Here is a 20,983-nt window from a genome sequence, read left to right on the forward strand (position 1 = left end):
GGCAGCTGTCGCCCGAACGCGAATACTGTATGGCCCGCACAACGTCCACCTATCTTGGCACTGTGTTTCTGCTGCTGACCGGGGCTGGTTTCTGTGTCTCGAGTGTTCCGGGATGCAGTCGGCCTTCCTAGTTCGTAGCGGCCAACAGTTCCTCAAACTGCAATTGGGGGCGCTGCCAGACATCCACGTCACAAGCAGTTTCGAGCGCAGCCCTGCCTTGCGTGACGCGCCGTCCGCGTATGCAGGTGTTGGCCGTTGAGACGCACACGCTGCACAGCAGAAGACGATTCCAAGCGCTGCTTGTAATGGACCAACACAGAGCTGAGAACCTCATATTTGTCTGTTGTGTACGGACCATCACGCACACATCGGTACTAGAGACGCGCCGGACCTTCTTGGCCGACGCTCCGCGGTTAGCGTAGCACCCGGCGAATCACCCAAAGCAACATACCTCTCCACGTTGGGGCCCACCGCGGCTCGAAACTACTGCGGAGGGAGGACACACCCGGAAGAGGCGCATCACAGGCAGTACGCTTCTCAGCGGGTCTGGCCGACAAAGTCGATTTCCGGAAAATCGATGAGAGCCCGAGGGCTTCTTCGGAGCGGCTCCCTGTGGGTAACAATGAACGGCTTCGGAGCAGGAGTTCGATGCATCGGACGAAGTGGCACACAGCGAAGGGTGCTAGGTTTCAACCCTTTGTCTTTTGTCGCCCTCTGAGACCGACAGCCTGCCAGCGCGGCCGACGCAGTGGCTCGACTGCATCTGAGGGAAAGCACACTGGGAGTGCAATACATCCAGTTCGGCGCGCCAGACAAGTAACTAAGGCCCCTAGGTAGATTTTCGCTGCGTTCTGGCCAAGCAGCGTACACGAAGAGGATCAAGTGCACGTGAGTTGGCAGTCAGATTCATGAACTTTTTCTATATTGCTGGAGTCAGTTGGCAAACTCTGTTGCATGCCATACATCGTTCATGTCTTTCCCGCTGCTAGTCGGCCTATGGTTCGGCACCCAAATCCTCCGGCGAAGAGGCAGCGGAGCCGCCGCATGTGCTGGCCTTTCGCCGCGCTTCACGCGGTGGACCAAAAGGCAGCCGCACGCTGGGAAACGTGTTTTTTCTGTAGTTCCCTGGACTTCCACCCAGCGGCTTTGTGGGCTCCTTTTCTCACAGGCGTACCGCCATTGGCTCGTGGCACATGTTCGTGCCTTGTCCTGTTGTAGTTTTTTGCTTCGTTTCCCACATTCGCTTGTGCTTCTCACTTTTGTTTCCCAGGACCTGTTTTTCGGGCGCTCCTGAAGCACGGTCTGAATAGACCTAGTCCCGGGCACTTTTCGTTATCGTTTTTCCCCGTCGACAGAATGGCGAAGCGCGAGGCTGACCTGGAGAATGTTGCTACAGTGGTTCTGCTGGAGGAGCTGAAGCGCCGCTATGCCTGCTTGGCAAAGCCTGAAGGCCGTTATATCTTTATTGGAGCACCGGGTTCTGGAAAGGGGACCCAAAGTTCAAAGTTGAGAAGAAGCCACTGCTTATGCCACCTAAGCACTGGGGATATGCTCCGAGAGGCCGTAGCCCTTGGAACAGATTACGGGAAGCGAGTGAGACCGACATCTGGGCACCTCGAGTGGACTCTCCATGCTCTAATGTGACGAACTGCTACAGGAAGCCGGATTCTACAAGCTCCATCACCACTCTATTACTTGACAACACGAGCTTCCACATTAGTTCCTCCTAGAGTCGGGGGAGTCATGCCCGGTTCGACCCATGAGCGTGACTTGACTTAGACTTGAGTCAAGAATTCTGTGTTATGCATACTCTACACGGCCGGCGACACTCGTCTCGAGGAAGGTTTTAGCTGCGAGAGTAAACAGTTCGTTTTCGTCTCCACCCCTTTCCGTTCTGTTTCCTCTTGAGTACCGCAGATGTTCTTCAATCCTCAGATGCAACCACCCCGTGCACCGGGGGAGCTCTTCCGTGCCTGTAGGAGATGAGATTGTTTACGGTGGTGTCAAGCCGTTGTGCGAAAGTAGAACCAGTCTCGTGAGAACACATCAGTCGGAAAGCCTACAGGGCAATGCTTGACACGATTTTCTCGGTGCTTGTATCGCTGAAAAGACACGCTCGTCTCATTGGCTGTGACAAGCACGTCCTTCGAAATGCAGTGACGTGCATTAGTCCGTCTCACTCGAGAGCGAAAAGGTCCACTCGCAGGGTTGCTATAGTAGGCTTTCCGAAGTAATGCCACGGGGGACGTCCTGGTTTCGCGGACGACGATTCGGATCTAACACGGAGCACGCGAACAGGTGGACTGCGCACGACGGTGTCTCTATTCTTCAAAAGACTGGTTCACTTACTACCGGTAGCAAAGTGTAAGGGTGTGGTCGTTAAGCTCCATGTGTTTCTTTCGGAACAGCCTGGTCGAGACAATGCAGTGCACCTTTCTACCGCTGTCTCTCGTCGCCCCTTTACCCCAGAACTTCCACCATGCATATCAAAGCACGGTTTCTCATGTTTCCACAGTCGGTCCAGCATGCTCTATAATTTTGGTTTATTCTCGTTCCGCTTCTGCGGATGTCGTCGACTCGGTGCTCAGGCAAAGGAGAAGATGGATGCAGGAGAGCTCGTTAGTGATGATATCGTCCTCGGGCTGATCGATGAGAAACTTAAGGCGCCTGAATGCCGTAGAGGATTCATCTTGGATGGTTTTCCGAGAAATGCGACCCAAGCAGATGATGTGAGCTCTTCACACCGGTACTCACTTGTTTGCAACTACGTCTTTGGGGTCGATTGTCTTGTAGGGCTCGGTGTATCTTTACTGGAGTCACATATCTGCCATGCAATTCTCTAGAGGGGTCGGGAATGCTCTTGGTTGACAGCCAACAGGCTCGGAAGGAGAAAGTGAAGGCTCGTTCCCAAGCGAAGACCTACTGGGATCTCCTAGTTTTGGAGGCTGTCGAGAGATAGAAACAGAGAAGAGGTAATGGAGGTAGGACAATCGTGAATTAAAATGGTTGTTTTTTTTGTCCTTTATACGCTGTGTACAGCTCGATAAGTTGCTGAAGCAGAATAAACAGAAGCTCGATGGTGTTCTCTACTTCGACGTCCCAGATAACGTTCTAGTAGACCGAGTTGCTGGCCGGCGGGTACACCCTCCTTCCGGCCGAATCTACCATGTGACCCACAACCCTCCGAAGAAACCAGGTTTTGATGATGTGAGTCCTTCAAGGAAATCAAAGAAAAGGGAAGGTGACAGAAGGCTTTTTCTTGTTCGGTCGTTCAGGCTCACCCCTCGTGACCCTGTTCAGACAGGCAGCCACTCAGTCATAGAGGATGTCCAAGCAGAAGCAAAACGTCTGCCGTTGAGATTCAGTCTACCAGTCTTTCTTGTTACTTCTTGAAGGCTTCCTATCGATGGTTTCTGGCAAGAACAGAAATCTGGACTCTCTATGCTGCAGCTTTCACTCGAGATATTAATGAAGCCAGACAGAGCCGTTTGTCTGGTCGATTGTATTCATATGTTGCTTACTGTGCGCCATGCAGCAGTTCCCTCTATCCCTAGAGGAGGTCATGGCTTGCAGTGTCTTGGGGAGGTCAGCAGGAGTAGAGGGAGTTGTTGCCAACCTCCGTCGACGGTGGGGAAGTCAGCAGGCAGTAGGACGGATTTTGTTATAGCCCGCCTGTAGATGTGACCTTAAGGGTTGTCTCTTCTCCTTGTTGATCGGATTTTCATATTGGCCTGGTTCTGTCTACTTCTATGCCCTTTGTGCGGTGTCTACTCAAAGGTAACTGGCGAGCCGTTGGTCCACCGGAAAGATGACAATGAGGCGACATTGAGGAAGCGCCTGGCGGTTTTCCATAAGGAGACATTACCAGTCGTTGAGCACTACGCGAAGCTCGGTCTCCTATACAAAATGGATGCTTCTCAGGAGAGTACCGCAGTGACAAAAGAGGTGTACGATTTTGTTGGGAAGCATCACAAATCCTTTTTCGGCTAAGAAGGAGATCGATGACTTAGACACTGGGGTGTCACGTTTGTCCTTTCTTCGGAAACTGGAAGGCGTGTGACCGCCTGCACACTGGACAAGATTGGTCCAGCCGCTTAAACTGTTCCCATCACCGCGGAAAATCGCCCAGTGTTCAATGACAACTCTTTATTGACAGCTGGCGTACAGAATCTTCCGTGCATAACTTTGAACCACACCTCCATGTGGAACGACAAACTCGAAAACGGGTACAGGTAGCGAGTCCTTTCTTGGAAGAGGACTGAGTTTTGTACGGCCCGTTGGTACGATACTACCTCAAACTGTTCCGAAGAACGATGCCCGCAAATTAATGCTTTCCTACCTGTATTAAAGGCCCGCGGTGGGTCCTTTTTTTAGTGCAGTTTAGGCATGCAGCCGTAGCGTTCTGTCTAGAGGGAGAAAACCTGCCTGTCTCCTGTATACATTCCGAAGAACACGCGCACCACGCCTGCGCATCAACTGTTCCTGCTTGCACACCGCAACTGCGTAGCAGAACGTGTCGGCAACTGTACCGGTCAGGTACGAACGGCTGCTCTGAGCACTAGCGTTGCCCGGCAGAGGTCCAATGTCCGGCTGGAGCGCAGAGCGAATTAGAACCAATATAGGGTAGTGGGCGTGAGCCGGAGACCCAAGTTGTCAGTTGTTTTCCTCCAAAATGAGATGTGACCAGCGGTGCTGCAGGGCCTCCCCTTCCGTAGCATCTGAGTGATGTGCGATGAGGGACGTCCCTTGGGAATTAAGTTCTCCGCTGGTGATTCTTGGCTGGGGACAATGGATGGCTGTCAAAGCCCAAGCAGGAAAGCCTAATGAACCACTCGGTGACAACATCACTGAGCCAGAGTAACTAACTCACTTGCTCGCTTTGCTAGTGGGATGACTCTGGCACATGGCTTTCGCCAGCAATGTCTTTCTGGGGTGTGACTCTAACACGAAAACTACATCTTATTTCTGGGGTGTGACTCTAACACGAAAACTACATCTTATAGTCGGTCACTCGACACAGCCGTCAGACTTCAGGAATCAGGACCTGTATCGAGCGTCCTCCGAGGGAACCAGAGCCGTCGGGCGCCTATTGCAACAGATATGGGCTGCCGTAGAAGGCCAACGTGCTGCGGAGCAAGAGGCGGTGGACCAGAACCTCCCAAATTACTTGCGAAGTTGCTATGGTTACCCGTGGGTATCTGCAGTTAAAAGAAAAGCTAGAGGGCTTTTATAGCGACTCCGACAGAAAAAATCCTGTTCGTAAGCTTCTTGGAAAGCAGCTTGAGGGTCGTCTTGGTCGTCTTTCTTCTCGGCTCTGCACACAGCCTCCCTCCGAGGATTGGCTTGATGCGAAAACCCTAAGCTACAGTTCATTGTCGGGCCCCAGATCGGCGTCCATCTGCGCGGGGCGAATCTGTATGTAGGGGAAGACGGTTTCTTTTTTCCGTAGTAAGCCTTAAGGCCGCAGGAATTTTTCTTTCGGAGTTGCAAGTGTGCGGAGCAAAACTGGCTTCCTCTCTATCCTTGAAATGTGCCCAAGCTGGCCGGCCGGCCGAAGCGCTGCAGCCGGGGTCGGCCTCCCAAAGGCACGAAAGTCCACTCACGTCTTGACATGTGTTATGCGGTATAGGCCTGCCTTGCCCTCTTAAGCTTGAACGTGATTTGCGTACTGTCTCACGGCTTTGCTTAAGGGAAGGTGTGAAGGGCTCTTTAGCCGTCCTCCTTCGGAAGTGAGACGAAAGACTCGAAAGCCGCGACGTTGGCTCTTGTCGGTGCCTCCTCAAAGAATTTATCACTGCCTGTTCTGTAGATTACCCTGAACTCCCCGACCTGAGGATTCCCTTTTCTCGAGAATTGTCACCATGCAGCAATCCGGGCAGCAGTCTCCCTCACAACAGCCAGCATCGCCCCGGCCGGCGACCACCGCCTCTGGTACAGAGCATCCCACTATGGAATCCCCACGCACGACATTTCTGACACCAACTAGCGGATCGGGCCTGAAGCAACGGATCCGCGAACTGGAGAGCATCATCGACTCGGAGCTCAAGACACTCCACAGAGAGGTTCACATGTACCGGAACCAAAAAGTTGTCCAAGTCAGTCTGCAGAAAAGGAACGGATATTCACTATCTATCTTTTCTGTATAGAGAGTAACCAAGCAACCTTCGGAAGAGACGCGTTCTAGGGCGATTACACCAGGGGTCTCGCTTGGCATCGGACAGCCATGTCCAATAGTTCCGAAAGGCACAACGAATGAACTGGGCAGGTGTGCACACCGGTCACCCCTGCTGGCTTTCCTCAGTGTGCTTCCAGTAGCCATGGTCGTGTTCTTGTGTAACCGCGCTGGCAAGCATTGGAGACTGTGGCATTGTCTCTAGACGTCAGAGGTGTGGAGTTTCGCTCAGTTGTTCGCTGAGAGCAGCGCACGTGCAATGAGTTGAAGAATGAGACGCCTGCCATGGCACTGGTGCAGGCCCAGGAGTAAAGCTCCGATTGTCTCTAGCACTCAGGTCGCTATTGCCGAATTTCTTGTCCTACAGCAGTTTAACAGACCTAAGGGAGTCTGCCAAACCCCATGGAGTTCTACAATCCCTTCAAGGTCACAATGAAAACGTAGTTCTTAGCTTTGAGGTGTCCTCTTTCATGCCAGTGAATTCTACACCGAAGTGGCTACGACTCTTCCCCGATAGATTTAGTAACGTTACCTTCAAGTTCACCTAGCTAATACATGAAAATGGACTTCTTCCGTGATAGTGCGGACGCAGGGAAGGTGTTCAGACATTTGCCGTGGCGCTCGCAAGTTCCTTTGCACTTTCCTTTGTTTTTCTTTGGCTACAAACTTCACAACGTCCTTGCGGAGACCGAGCCCGGCTCCCACTCTCTTCCTTCGCGTAGAATTCCCCAGTCATCGAAAAACATCTGAATGGCGGCCACGGGCACACTGTCACTTTTCTTGAAGTTCGTCTACCATCAGCATCACGCCTAACGAAACGTGCGTCTCCTCGGAAACGCACCTTTTGTTAGGCGTGAAAGCTCTCACCTACGTCATTTTTGATGAGGCAGTCAACTTACTGGGCTCGTAGCTCTTCAAGCTTCAAAAGCCGTAGGCCGCGCGCCGCCTAGGACAACCGCTCGGATGGAAAGGCACCAAGTCATTGATGTGAACGCATTGGTGTGTGTACAGACAAGTACGTGTGAGGGCCTCGTGGACACGATGAAGAAAGAACTTATTGATCATCTCGAGAAGTCGAAACTGGAGCTGAAGCAGTTTTTTGTGCAACAACGTAGTGAGAATCTTCGACTTCATGATCTCATCAAAACCCTTCGGAACGAGAACGCCCTGCTACAGCAAAGCCAACTCCAGCTACAACGCCGACTTCAGGCATTAGAAGAGGATCTTGGACAGTGAAAACGCGTTCATGTACGTCCTTTCGTCTATTTTCTTCTCTTCTCGGAACTCCCCGATTCTAGATCGAAGGATTCGCTCTTTCTCGTCCACGAAAATCATTCCTGTCTTCTCTCTATTCTCAAGTGAACGGTTTTTTCACAACCGTAGAAATTGTAAGAGGGCATTCAGCTGTGGCGAACGATAAACCCTAGGAAAGGCTTTCGGCTTCCAACAGACGCCCTTGGGCTTCACATTCTCTGGTAACCATCTTGTCTTCGTCCAACTGGATGATAGTGACGGGAATTCGATACCGAAGACAAGGAAGAAGTTTGCGTGCCGTCTAAAAGACTTGAGATTTCTTCTTTCTTTCCACGACACCATCACTGCTAAGGTAGATTTCCAGCAAGTTTTTTCTTTTTTTTTTTTCCGGAAGCCTGTTTGGTCTGGCCTTTTTCCCTGTGCAGGAATAGCTATCTTTTCTTTCTACACCATCTTGATCTTCACAGAGTGTCTCACACACCGCTGGAAATAACAGTCTTCTACTAGGATTGAGTCACCCCTGTTCACGATAGATCCAGCATCGGGGTCCACCACCATCTTCTTTTGGTTCTTCTCTTTCTCCTGAGAAGAACATTCACTCTCTTTTCCCGTTCGTCCACGAGCGACCAAGACCCCGTCACTATCACATAAAGAAGGGACTAAGGTGTGCGGACACCTCGGAGGGAGGGGGGTGAGAGGGATGGAGCCCCGCTGCCGTCATGATGACGACTACCCGTACAAAGGAATCAGAAAAGAACACGATCCAACAAATCCGGGACGCCCCTTCTTTCAGTTTTCGTACCAGTAAAAAAACATGATTCTAGACTGATCCACAAAACCACGAAGATCAACTCCGACACCAAAATATCTCTGAACATAGAGACATATCCTGCTCTCATGAGTTCCGCTGTTTTTTCTTTATATGAAACAACTGTTGAGATTGAGTCCTTTCACACATCACTTCTCATACTAACATACATGATGTGAGCTGACTTTATTTCTCCTCTCGCTCATTCCACCGAATCTTCACGACCTTGTGTTCTTTCTTACCCAGTCTAGGTACGCCTGAGAGGAGAAAGACACACACCAACAGACAGATGCGGAAAGATCAAGAAAGATATCTTCTCAAACGTCTGTTCCATATTCTTTTGAATACCATGTCCATTTCGAGACAGAAAAGACTGCTGACACGAGACACAGCTCGTTTTTCTCTCAGGACATCTCAGCGACGACGAACGTCCATTCTTTCTACGGATTTCCATTCAGTTCACACGTTCCGGAGTCTTTTCGCCGGTTTTCAAGATGCACAGATGATACATACGTACATCCCTCCATATACTTATGCACGCTTACACATACGTACATACCCATAGATACCCAGGAAAACGGGGTATACGTTACGCATGTATATACATAGGTAGGCTCGTGCCCCGGGAGGCCGATACTGCTCCAATAGACGAGGAACACGAGAAGCAAAGGAGGAGAGATATAAGCCGGCTATGTGAAATGTATGGGTTTGCAGCTAGACACACGGATGAAAAAAGAGACACGGCACAGAGCTAAGCTCAACTTCAGACACATAGACATGTATATATACAGATGTATACGTCTTCACTTCCACTGGAAAGGTCTATTACATGTGTATATACATAGAGAGAGTTCTACTATAGTATATATATATATATAACTGGAAATAGTAGGACCCTTCAATGGTTCCCATCCTCCCCTCTTACATCATTTCCTCCGACGATGTCCACGAAGATGACCTGCAAAAGAATGACACACACCATCATTGTAGAGAAGGAAGACTTATGGGTGGCTTTGCCTTAGATGCCAATCTCTTATCAAGAGCAGAGGTGTATAGAATTCCCTCCGGAACGTCCATGGAAACACGTCACCAAGAGGAGGAGAGAAATCTTCTACAGCTCGTGAAGCTACGCAAAAGAAGAAGAAACGGACTGTAGCAAGCATGAATGCATACATAACACTTGCATACTTTTTATCTTCTCAGACAGACAGAAAGATTCAGAAGATCTCGATAGAATAGATCAGCAGCACTGCGACGGATAACGACAAGAGAAAAAACGAGAACCGAGAACTGAATAGAGACTACAGAGAAAGAAGGAAAAGACAGGAAGAGATTGAATGAGAAGAAGAAGAAGATGAACGTCAGAGAAGAACTCGGAGTAGATCTCCACTAGAAAGAAAACACCAAGCAAGAAGAGCCAACTGACAACCTCCGTAAGAGGAGGGAAGAGAGATGGGGAAGAGATGACGAGACCTCCCCTCTCTCCATCCATACACCCATTCTTTCTCTTCTTTTCATCTCTATCACACTCTTCGGCCCGTACGGTCTCCAAACATCCTCTCGCCAAACATAACCTAGACAGAAAATCATGTAAGAGGGTAGGTACATATCCAAGTGGTAGGAGATAGAAACTCCAAGTGAGGCGAGAGAAGAAGGACGAAAGTCAGCAGGGAACAAAAAATACTAGCAGATGAAGAAAAAAAGAAAGAAGATAGTAAGACACCACCTCTCTCTCTATTGACTCGAGCAAGTCCTTGTTGACAAGTGGAGGACTTTGAAGAAGCTGATCGGTGTTGTAAGGCAGTCGCACACGTCTTCATATGGAAAGGTATCGTCAAAGAGAAGCAGAAAACAGAATGAGAAAGCACATCTCTACCCATCCGCTTCTACACGTTGAGAAAGAAGAAGGCTGAGCTGTGATGAAGGAAATAAGAGTGACAACGCGAATGCATCCACCCCTTTCTCCTTATCGGTTCGAGTGTATGTACACCCGAACTCTGCCCTCGACATACCTCTGGGACATCATAGGAATGAAGCTGACGGACAGCTTTGATAACTTCCCCCTCCAGCTCTCTCTTCGTTTTGATGATCAATAAAACTTCCTCATCTTTCTTAAAAAAAAAGACCACATACAGACAACAAGCAAAAAAGAGAAAAAGCATCTCTCGCCCTATCACAGGCAGACACTCTTCAAACACTCAGCATTACCAGTGACACCACTATGGACATAGGTATCCATGATCCTGTGGAGAATCATCTCTCTCTCTCTCTCTACACACACACATATATATATATATAAACACACATACGCATACATGTGCATGCATCCACGGACACATAGACCTCCTGCATCTATCCGCTTGCTGTGCATGTCTACTTACGTATACACGGCCCCTACCTCTATATGAATACATACAAAAGCATGAGAGTTGTGAGTCTCTCTCTCTTCCCTCGACTGAAGAAAGACACGAGCCTGTGTCTGCCCCGGAAAGAAGCGAAGGAGAAAAACTCTTAAGGACAGAGCACAGAAGAGATGACACAGTATTCTCCATATATAGCTAGAATGGAACTTCTCTCTCATTAGCCCCGCACACTTGAACGAACTTACTTCAATCTGTCCTTCCCATTCATAAATACTCGTGATCCCCGGAACGATATTCACGCATGCAGCCAGTCGAGCTGTAACTAGCTTTTCGGCAATCTACATGAAAGACACCGCAACACAAAGAGAGACAGAGGGATAAGGCAAAGAGGGGAGGAGAAATGGAGAAAGTCTGACGAGCGAGTTGATCTTCGTGGTCCACATACACATCTACATGTGTGTATACATGTAGAGATAGGTATAGAGATAGAGACTTCGTCGGAGAAGCCATACTCACGTGCAAAGATACATAGAAGGGATTCGCACATTGACAGATGCAGAGATAGAAGCAGAGAACTACTACTACTACGTATAGACAGATAGATACCTACGTGGAGATAACACTCATACAGAGAACAATTGTCTATATAGGGGTACATAAGAAAAGACATAGTGAGAATACAATCTATCTAGACCTCCTTCTTGATCCATCTTTACTCTGTCTACCTGCGGGATATTATTTATCTGTATCTACCTGTCCACACGAGTGTGTCTGTGTGACGCACGAAAAGAATAGCGAGAACGTATTCTCATACCTTCACGTCCCTACACATCATAAACTGTTAAACCTCTCTCTCTCTCCTTTTCCATTCCTTCAGTCTCTCTCTGTCGCTTTGTCTTTCCAAAGAGAGAATTCACCTTATAAGTCTTTAGCTAAGAAGAGTCTCACTCTCATTACGATGTATAGTCTGATACTGAAGAATAAGCCCCACGAGTCTCTGGCAGGATGTTCGTATTCTACAGCTCGGAGAGAGTGAGATAAAAAGAACTTAAGGAAGACGCGAGAAGTACGAGAGAAATCGTATTGCCCTATTCTCTCCTCTATCTTCCTCGATACCAGGCCTTCGCCTTAGGTGACGGAAGAGTGGAATGAAGAGGTATCTAACAGATCATCTTCTTCTTTAAGAAGGAGAAAACATGAAGAAAATATACACGGTGTGGATGTAGAGGAAATGCTAGGTTAGACATGTGCTCTTCTCTCTCTCTCTTCATCTTCCTGCATTTGTATTTCAACGAGAACGCTTTCCTCCCCTCCCCCTTCTTTCTCTCTCAGCTCTCTCTTTTCTACACATGCCTCTTCTTTTCATCTTACTTTCTTGTACTTTTGTGTAGATTCCTAGACATAAGAAACACATCTCTCCTTCTTCTTCTTCTTCTTCTTCTGCTTTATCTTACCTCTGAACCTTGTTGCTTATCTTTACAGGTCACATAGGCCATGCGAAATTCTCCTCTGTTCTTTCTCTCATCCTTCTCTTCTTCCTTTTCCTTCTTTTCTTCTTCTCTTAATTGAGAAGTTAAGGAAGAAGTGCGGTCTTCGTTAGACATGTTTCTACCTTTCTCTTCATTCGATAGCATCATGACTTCTCTGATCTTTCTTTCTTCACTCTCTCCAGAAAGAGTTCCAAGAGACGAGTTCCCCGGAAGGTCTTCTTCTCCTTTCGGAGATTCTAAGTCAGATCGAGAAAGCTTTTCTTCTTTTTGTTTCTCAAGCGAAGACGGAGAATCTTTTGAAGTCTTTTCTAGAGAGGATGTGGAGGGCGAAAATGCGAAAGCTTCGAAGGAGATAGAAGGGAATGAAGAAGAAGAATCCGATAAAGATGAAGAAGGAGGGGTTGCAAAGCCAAGTGGTGGAGGGGGAGAAGAAGAGGAAGGATCCAGAGAGGTAAGGATAACAGAGGAAGAAGAATGGATGTATGTGCAGAGAAGATAGGTGCAGAAAAGTACAGAGGAAGAGATTTGGACACGAGAAAAGTGAAGAGAAGGAAGATGATGAGAGAGATGCTGAAACCGAGGAGAACTTTTCGAAGAAGAGGGCCTAGGAAGAGTCATGGGAGAAAGAAAGAAGAAAGAAAAACCGAGTTCGAAGAGAGGAGAGTGACAACGAGATGAAGGAAAGTTAAAGAAAAAAGATTCTTTAAGATAAGAGGGGTTGAAGCGAGAGAACGACAGTGAAGGACTCGATACTAGACGTGCTTTTCGCAAAGTAGTCGATATCTTTCCTTTCATTCTTGAAAGAGGAGATGCTTTAACTTCTCTATGCTAAAGGCAAAAGAAAGGAGAACGCAAAGATCGACTTGAATAGACTCGAGAACGAAGAAACGCTTTACCTGAGAAAGATGAAGAAATGAAGAGATGAGTCTACATCGAGAGAAGAGACGGACGGATGCGGAGAGAGAAAGAGAGAGAACGATGACGGGAGTTTTCTATCGTCAGTAAGAGGAGAGTGGACTGAACAAATAAGAGCCGAAAAGAAGAAGTAAAAAGCTGAGAAACAAGAAGAAGAGAAGATGAAGGAGGGAAGGAAAGGACCACACAGTGGAAGGAAAGGGGAAAGAAAGAGAGAGATGAGAGACGGTTCTTTAGTCCTAGCATAGGAGGAGATGACATAGGAAGAGAAAATCTACACACTTCCTGAAGACAGAAATACGGAAAAAGAGAAAAAATTTGAGTAGTCTTCTCAAAGAAGGATAGGAAAGATTTGCAGACACCAGGAAAGGAAGAGCTAGCTGTTTCTTTCTTCTCTCTCCCTCTCTTGAACACCCTCCTTCTCCACCCTCCTCCTAGTACCCAGTGGAGACGGTAAAGAGAGCAAGAAAGAAGAGACTTTTAGCCGCGTTCTCTTCCTTTCCTTCTTTTCTCAGTGTTTTGCGACTCATAAGTCAGTCAAGTGAAAGAGAAACCCAAGTAAAGAAGGAGAAATCTCAGAGACCGGCAGCCGCGTTGTCTTGAAAGAAGCTCTCCATCTTTGCATGCTGTAGCGATCGATCTCCTTTGCCTCACGGCACCTGAAAGGCCTCCTCTCATCGCTCTACAAGTTGCAAGCCCGGCTCTTCACCTTTTCTTCTTCTTTCTCCTCTTCTTTCTTCTTTCACCTCTCTGAGAGATAAACTCAACTCAACCACGACGAGAAGCTCTCCTCCTTCTTCGCCGTCCCTTCCTTCGCTTTTCTTCTCTCTTGTCCGTAGTCCAGCTGGCCCAAGGGAAGAAAGAAAGAGTTCTGGCTTTCTCTCTCTTCGAAGGTTCCTTTAAGGTCTCCCATTTCGTTGAGAGAAGTCAATTCTCTTCAATATTTTCGTCCCCTTTTCTCTTTCCCGCTAACGGAAAACAATGATCGTACATGGTCTTGTTTGCGAGACAGAGAGAAGAGAGAGAGACTTCTCTTCCTTTCTCTCCTAGTGTTTCTTTCACTCTCTCTCTTTCTCTTTCTCTCTTATTTGATCTAACGGCTCTCTTTTACATCAAACCCAGCAGTCCTTTTTCGCCGACTGCACTCTTGTTCCTCGGTTCGGTCTTCTTTTCTGTGGTGTGTATGGACTCCTCTCCCAAGTGTATATCATCTCTTTATTGTTGTTTTCTTCCTGTCTCTCTCTTTAAAGTGTTGAATTGTCTTGCTTAGTAACATCGTATATCTTTGCAGAAAAGGAAGAGAAGAGGAGGAAAAGAGGAAACGAATGGCTGGCTTACTATAGCGGAAGATGGATCGAATAAAGATGAAGAAGAAGACGGCCTCCCGGTGTGGAGAGGGAGAAGGAGAGGACGAGGAAGAAGAAGACAGGGAGAAGAAAGGAAGGCAAACAGCTTTCTTTTCTTCCTCTTCTTCACGGCCTACCCCTCTCTCAGGCGATACTACTAAACCTCATTGTTGTATTCTCGAGAAGACCTTTGGTTCTCTTCTCTCTTCTTCTTCTTCTCCTTGTCAATGTATTTCCTTCTTTTCTTCTTTCCTTTCTCCTACCCTCTTCTTTTCTTCTTCGATGAGCCGCTATCAAGGAAGAGTTTCTCAGCCTTGTTTCTCTCCTATCTTTCTTGTACAGGTAACTCTTCTTCTTGGACTTTTTGTGACTTTCTTACTTTTCTTAAGCACTTTCTTCTTTATGAAAGGCTTCTTTCTTTCACGCATAGAACTGCCCCATACCTCGACTCCTGATGACCTCCCCTTTCCTCCTCTATTTTATCATCTACATCCTTCTTCTTCCTCCTCTCACTTTTCTTCTTCTTTTTCTTCTACCTCTCTTTCTGAAGAAGATTCACAAGACAAAAGTGCCTCTTCCACGTCATCGCCATCTTCGTCTTCTTTCTCTTTTCTTGATGGAGAAGAAACAAACAACGAGCAGAAGAAGAAGAAAGAGAAGACGAAGAAGAAACCTGCATCTTCTCTGAGTTCTACTCCCTCTTCTTCTTCTTCATCGTCTTTGCCTTCTTCAGTCTCTCCGTCATCTTCCTCCCCTGCTTCTTGGGTGTCTGTACACCCGTATTCTCAGCTTGTTTTTCTTCTTATTGACGCCTTAAGATTTGACTTCACGTTATGGATTCCTAACAAGAAATCTCCTTCTCTTCCCTCGCATCTTTCTTTGTCTCCCCTCTTCTCTGTCCCTTCATTTCTCTCTCAAGATACACCTGACTCTTCATATCACAGGGCCTCCTGGGAAGCGAAGATGGCGGATAAGAGAGAGAACAAGAATCAGCTAAAGATCGAAGAGAAACAAGAGAAACCCATTGACAATGCGAAAGAACAAAAGAAAGAGAAGGAGAGAGAAGAGAAAGAGAATGAGAGAGAGGATGAAGACGTAGCTTTACCTCACCATAATAATCTTCGTGTAATCTATGAACTGCTTCGAGATACACGGGAGAATACACGGTCCTCTCCTTTCTCCACACGCTTGTTTGTCTTCGAGGCTGACGCTCCTACAGCCACCACGCAAAGACTTAAGGCTCTTACTGCCGGGACTCTCCCTACTTTCTTCGAGGTAGGCGATACAAAGAAAGACAAGAGAAAGACAGAAAGAGAGAAAGAAAGATAGATAGACAGAGAGAAAGAAAGACCTAAAGAAGGTTGAAAAGAAAGAGAGAAAGGGAGAAGGTCAAAGGAGGGAAAGAAGCTTGGGAGAGATTGAAGATCATACGGCGGCCCGTTTTTCTGGCTCGGATGATTCAGATACATATGTATGAATACTATACGTATGTATCTGCATGCCTATCTATGTTAACTATGTATGTATATATGTATATATACGGAGATATGGATAGTGAGACAGGAGATATAGGATTGTGAGGGCATGTTTTAAAAAGAAATTCCTATACAGAGACAGAAGCCCGTCCATATACAGACAGCTCATACATGCATACATGTTTTACACAGGTACAGCCATACCTAATCATACATACATATTCATACGCGGGTCTACTTGAAAGATCTACATACGGATCACGTATCTGTAGGCCGTCGTTACTACTACTACTACTGCCGTTGTCGTTTCTCTTCACATGAGAGAGAAGCGAGCGAAACATATCCCACTATTATCTGGTCTCCTCAGTCCACGTCTCTATTTTGTTTCTCCTCTCCTCCGATGTCTGTACATGCACTCGATCCTCTACTGAACCTCTCTCTCCACTTTCCCACACACACGAATTCTCTTCTTCTCTTTTTCTTGACTCATCCGCCCTCTCTGATTCTTCCTCTTCTCTTCTCTTCTCTTTCTTCTTCTTCGCTATGGTGTGTTTCATTTGTATTATGAGTTAGCTTCATTTCTTCTTCTTGTTTCTTCTTTCGGTGACACCTTGAAGTTCTTCTTTGTGAATGTCTTTCTCTTCTTTCTCTTCTCTTTTTTCTGCTTTTTAGGTCCGAGAATCTTTTGCTTCATCTCAAGTCACTGAAGATAACCTCCTTCTCCAGCTCTCTAGACAAGGGAGAAGATCTGTTGCCATAGGTAACAAGAAGAAAAGAAGTCGGAAGACTTTTCTTCTTCTTCTTCTTCTCTTCCTTCTTTTTCTTGTTCTTTTTGTGTCTGTTTCTCTTGGTTCGTCTCTCTTTCTCTTTCTTTTCTTTTGACAGTGTGTATTATTTCTTGACATATCCCTTAAGATTCTGAAGCAAGAATTCTCCTCACTTTCATAGCAGAGAAGGATGTACAACAAGCAAGAGAAAGATAAGAAGAAGAAGATAAAGAAGAAGAGGTCACTTGCACCATATCTACTTCTTTTCCTCCCTGTTGGGGAGTTTTCTTGTGGCGAAATGAGACGAAGGGTAAGAAGAGGCTCCGAGACAGAACAGATAGATGATCGGAGACAGGAACGAAACAAGAGAGAGATTAGATAGATCTATATGATATAGAGATCTGCATAGATACATACATATACAGTGAATGAAGGACTACTTGACTTTCTCACTCTTTCTCCTCAGTTTTCTTGCTTTCTTGTGTCTGTTGGGGTGTGTAGGAGATGATACATGGGAGAGCCTTCATGGTCATGTTCTAACCGAAAAGATCTGCGAGCCTTCCTTCGATATTCAAGACCTCCATACAGTTGACAATGCAGTCATGAAGGAGCTTCCTTCTTACCTACCTAGACAGCATCTTCAGAAGGTGAAGAAAGCAAGAAGAAGAAGAAGCACGCAAACACACTCCTCCAGGTAACTTGCCGTGAAGGGAAGAAAGAAAGGGAAATGAAGAAAGGAGAAAGAGAAGGAAAGAAAGACTGAAGGGGATAGAGGGGAATGAGGAAGGTTTCTTAAGAGAGATATAGAGAGAAGGTATTGAGAGAGAGTAGGAGTATGAAAGAAAAGAAGAAAGAAAAAGATTGGAGATATCTTGAGGCGAGTACGGGAGCGAGGTGTATCATGTGTGTACATACTGCAGGATGAAGGTAGTGTACGTTTCAATCTCTCTCTTCGTCTGTGTGGTTGAGTCCTATCTTCCTTTTTAAGAAGAGAAGGGTGTTCTGAAGAAATTGGGTCTCTTTCTTTTCTTCTTTCCCGATGACACCTTTCCTTCTCTTCGTGTATACCCATACGTGTACAGAATACAGTGAAGCCTTCTATATGTTCGGTCTCCGTACGTAGACATCCCTATATAGATATCCACATGGAGAGAGAGAGAGACAATGCATCTTGAGTGTATGTTCTTCGCTTCGACCTTCTGTCTTTCTTTCTTTCTTTGTTTCTTGTTGCTTCAGCTCTTGTAATTCCACCCCTCCATCTCAGTCTCTCAGTGAAACTTCTCGTGGTACTTCTTCCTCTTCTACTTCTCTTTCTCCCTCTTCTTCTTCTTCCCAGCCACCGTCTCCTCTATGTGAAGAGGAAGATGAAGAAGAAGAGAAAGAAGAGGAGGAGGCGATACACTGGGATTTCGTAGTAGGGCATTTGCTTGGTGTGGATCACGTGGGCCATAAAGCAGAAGTGCAGAGCTCTCTTATGACGGCAAAACTCCAGCAGATGAATCTTCTTATCACCCAAGTCATTCGATATCTCCTCTACCAGAAGACACTTGAAGGGAAAGCATCCACCAAGAGAAACCAACGACAAGAAGAAACAAAAGTTAAAGATCTCTCATCTGTTACACCTCCCTCTTCATCTTCTTCTCCTTCTTCTCCGTCTCCCTCTTCATCTTCTTCTTCTCCTTCTTCTTCTTCTTCTTCGTTTCGTTCAATCGATCGTACTTGGTTGATGATTGGGGGGGATCACGGCATGACAGATGACGGAGCTCATGGAGGAGCACTCAGTGAAGAAGTAAGTCCACCGACATCTAAGGTTCGAAAGAAGGGAAGAAGAAACAGTCGAGAGAAGATGATAAGAAGAAAACAAAGAAGATGGCTTTTCTTTCTTTCTTTCACTGGAGAACTCTAGGAGATGCTTTGGAGAATGTCTCTTTGTTCTCCATGTTACATCACTTCCTTTTCTTCGTTTTTGGATGTTTCCTCCTCACTCTCTTTCAGGTGTATATACAGCTCACCCGCAGAAGCAAATCGCATGCAATTTGGCCAGGCCCTGAGATGTTTTCTGGGTTTCTTACGGAGTCCCTAGAATCCACGCTTTGCTGTGTATCTCTCTTTCTCTTTCGTGTTTCTCGCTGTGTCTTCTTCTTTCGTGAGATATCTAATGAGATAGGCAAGAATCTCAAGAGGAAGAGAAGACTTCCTCTTTTTGCTGGTCTTCCTTTTTTTTCTTCTTCTCGAAAAGAACGTAGAGAAAGAAGAGAAAGAGAATGAAGGAATAGATAACGGAAGTGTCTGATGTCTGCATTTAGTCAAAGGGAGGAGAAATCGAGAGCTTGTCCCCGACGAAAGGAGAAGAAGAACAAGGAAAAAACCCCAAACCTTCCTGTTGTATTATGAAAGCATAGCCAAGACGATTAGGTCTTCGTTCTCTCTTGGTCTTTTTCTTCTTCTTCGTATCATCTTTGCATAGGTATCTACACCTTCCACTCCTGTTCTCTCTATACTCAACATATCACGCAAGCGGGATCCATGAACCTCCACATGACTCTCTCTCTCTAGTTATATGGATATGTATATAGATATACCTATATGACAGAGAAAGAGAGAGAGAAGATTGGTATGCTTTCTTCTGTAGATGTCTGTGTGATTTACCTTTTGCTTTCTTCTCTGTTCAGGTCGATGCAGCCCTCTTCGTTTTTTCTTTCCTTCCTCTCGCTTTCTCCTCCTCTGACGTCAAAACACAACTTCTCTCTTCTTCTTCTTCTTCTCTTCCTCTCTTTTCGTCGCCTCTCCCTGGATATATACGCCACCATGCAGCTCTCCTATCAGACATAGAAAACCGGCTTAGCTCTCTCAAATCTTCTTCTTCTTCTTCTCCTGTCGCCCTTTATCCTCGTCGTATTCATCAGGTCGATTGGACTCCAACAGTCGCTCTTCTATTAGGTTTGCCCATCCCTTTCTCTTCCCTAGGATCGATCATTCTTGATCTTATTCCTTCTCTCTCCTCTTTTGTGCCTATCTGTAAAACCCTTACTCAATCCTCTTCTTCTTCTTCTCCGTCCTTACCTTCTTCTTCTTCTTCCTTTTCTCTATCTTCTCATAGCTCTTCTTCTTCTTCTGTCTCCTTGTCTCTATCATATCGCTGTAACGATCTTTTGTACGCGACGCAGCTTCAGCATATAGCTGCATGGCATAAACGCCGCAGTATCGATGTGTATGCAAAGACTTCCAAGTCTTATGCTGTGGTAGAAGACCAGACCGTTAAGAAGACGTGGACGGACGTTCTAGAGGCCTTCCAAAAGTTTACATCTCTCCGTGCACAGCTCCCTCTCTCTTTTCACGAGCCTCTCAATCTGCATGACGAAGAAAAGGAGATAAAGAAAGCAGAAGAAAGACGCGAAGAAGAAGAGGAAGAAAAAGAGAATAAGAAAGAAAGTGTCCCTCATCATGAAGAAGAGAGAACGATGAATGCTCCTTTTCCAAGAAGTAAAGAAGCCCATGAAAAACCTCTCTTTTCTTCCTCTGTTGCAGCTCCTTCATCTCTCGATGTGAGAGATGTAGTAGAAGAGATCTTGAAGGTCTCTCGGATCTATTTGTCTGCATGCACGGAATTCTCTCAGGCTGTCTTTAATGCGAGCAAACGACAGTTTTCTACGTTTGATGAGACCTATATCTTCTTAGGAATTCTCCTAGCTATCTTCACATCTTTTCTTCTTCTCTCGGTGTACTTCTTCTTCTTGCATCTTTTGCATTTAGACGAGAAAGAAGAAAAGGCGAAGGAGGAAGAAGAGGGAGAGAGAAAGAAGATGCTGAAGAAGAGAGAAGAAGAGGAAGAAGACAAAAGAAAAGAAGAGTGTGAAACGTTGAGAGGAGAGGGTCTTCTTACAATGGTAGCAAACAACATAGAGGGAGAGGAGGAGGAGGAGGAGAAAAAGAAGAAGGAGAAAGAAGAAGATGAACGAGAAGAAGATGAAGAGGTAGAAGGAAGGAGAAGAAGGTGGCAAAATTCTGATAAGAACAAGGACAACTCTGGGGAAGAGGAGAGAGAAAAGGTCAAGAGATTGAAGAAGAAAGAATGCTCGTCTTGGTTAGGTCCGTCGTGCAAAAGAGAAGAGATGAAAAGGGGCGCTTGTCTTTCAGAGAATAGAAACTCTTTTCCGAGTTCTTCTCTCCGACAGAGAGAGGCGTATATCTCAAGCTTTTTTGTGAATGTATGGAGCAGGTTCGCTGTTAAAGGATATAGTCGCTACGGTGTAGGTACACTCCTTTGCATCTTTCTCTTTAGTGACTGCTACTGTATGAGAGAGCATGCAGCCGGGAGATTTCTTCTTTCTCTTGGCCTTCTCATCGCCTTTGCTATTCCTCTCTTGTGTATTTTCTTCTTTTCATCTTTCTC

General features: G+C 46.4%; 4 protein-coding genes across 4 annotated transcripts; 3 read left to right on the forward strand and 1 right to left on the reverse strand.

Moving 5' to 3' along the window:
* Positions 1-956: 956 nt before the first annotated feature.
* On the forward strand, positions 957-4,113 carry CSUI_006138 (adenylate kinase). Its single transcript, XM_068066303.1, has 4 exons — positions 957-1,593; positions 2,589-2,729; positions 3,040-3,207; positions 3,778-4,113. Exons 1-4 carry the CDS (start codon positions 1,357-1,359, stop codon positions 3,988-3,990), a joined length of 759 nt encoding a protein of 252 aa, XP_067921724.1. The 5' UTR covers positions 957-1,356; the 3' UTR covers positions 3,991-4,113.
* A 1,748-nt stretch (positions 4,114-5,861) lies between these two features.
* On the forward strand, positions 5,862-7,408 carry CSUI_006139 (uncharacterized protein; the record flags this gene model as incomplete). Its single annotated transcript, XM_068066304.1, has 2 exons — positions 5,862-6,095; positions 7,184-7,408. 2 exons carry the CDS (start codon positions 5,862-5,864, stop codon positions 7,406-7,408), a joined length of 459 nt encoding a protein of 152 aa, XP_067921725.1.
* CSUI_006140 (divalent cation tolerance 1 family protein) lies at positions 6,387-13,514 on the reverse strand. The gene is made up of 6 exons (XM_068066305.1): positions 12,052-13,514; positions 10,843-10,935; positions 10,247-10,345; positions 9,160-9,192; positions 7,072-8,491; positions 6,387-6,411 (listed from the first exon to the last, which is right to left on the reverse strand). The coding sequence occupies exons 1-5, from the start codon at positions 12,880-12,882 to the stop codon at positions 8,453-8,455; spliced, it is 1,095 nt and encodes a 364-aa protein (XP_067921726.1). The 5' UTR covers positions 12,883-13,514; the 3' UTR covers positions 6,387-6,411; positions 7,072-8,452.
* Positions 13,515-13,757: 243 nt separating this feature from the next.
* Positions 13,758-20,948, forward strand: CSUI_006141 (uncharacterized protein; the record flags this gene model as incomplete). Its single annotated transcript, XM_068066306.1, has 4 exons — positions 13,758-15,623; positions 17,092-17,284; positions 17,827-18,379; positions 19,263-20,948. Coding segments are annotated over exons 2-4 (2,331 nt in total), but the record flags the coding sequence as incomplete, so codon positions are not given.
* Positions 20,949-20,983: the final 35 nt, after the last annotated feature.

This window comes from Cystoisospora suis, assembly GCF_002600585.1.
Source record: "Cystoisospora suis strain Wien I chromosome Unknown contig_3065, whole genome shotgun sequence".
Lineage (NCBI taxonomy): Eukaryota > Apicomplexa > Conoidasida > Eucoccidiorida > Sarcocystidae > Cystoisospora > Cystoisospora suis.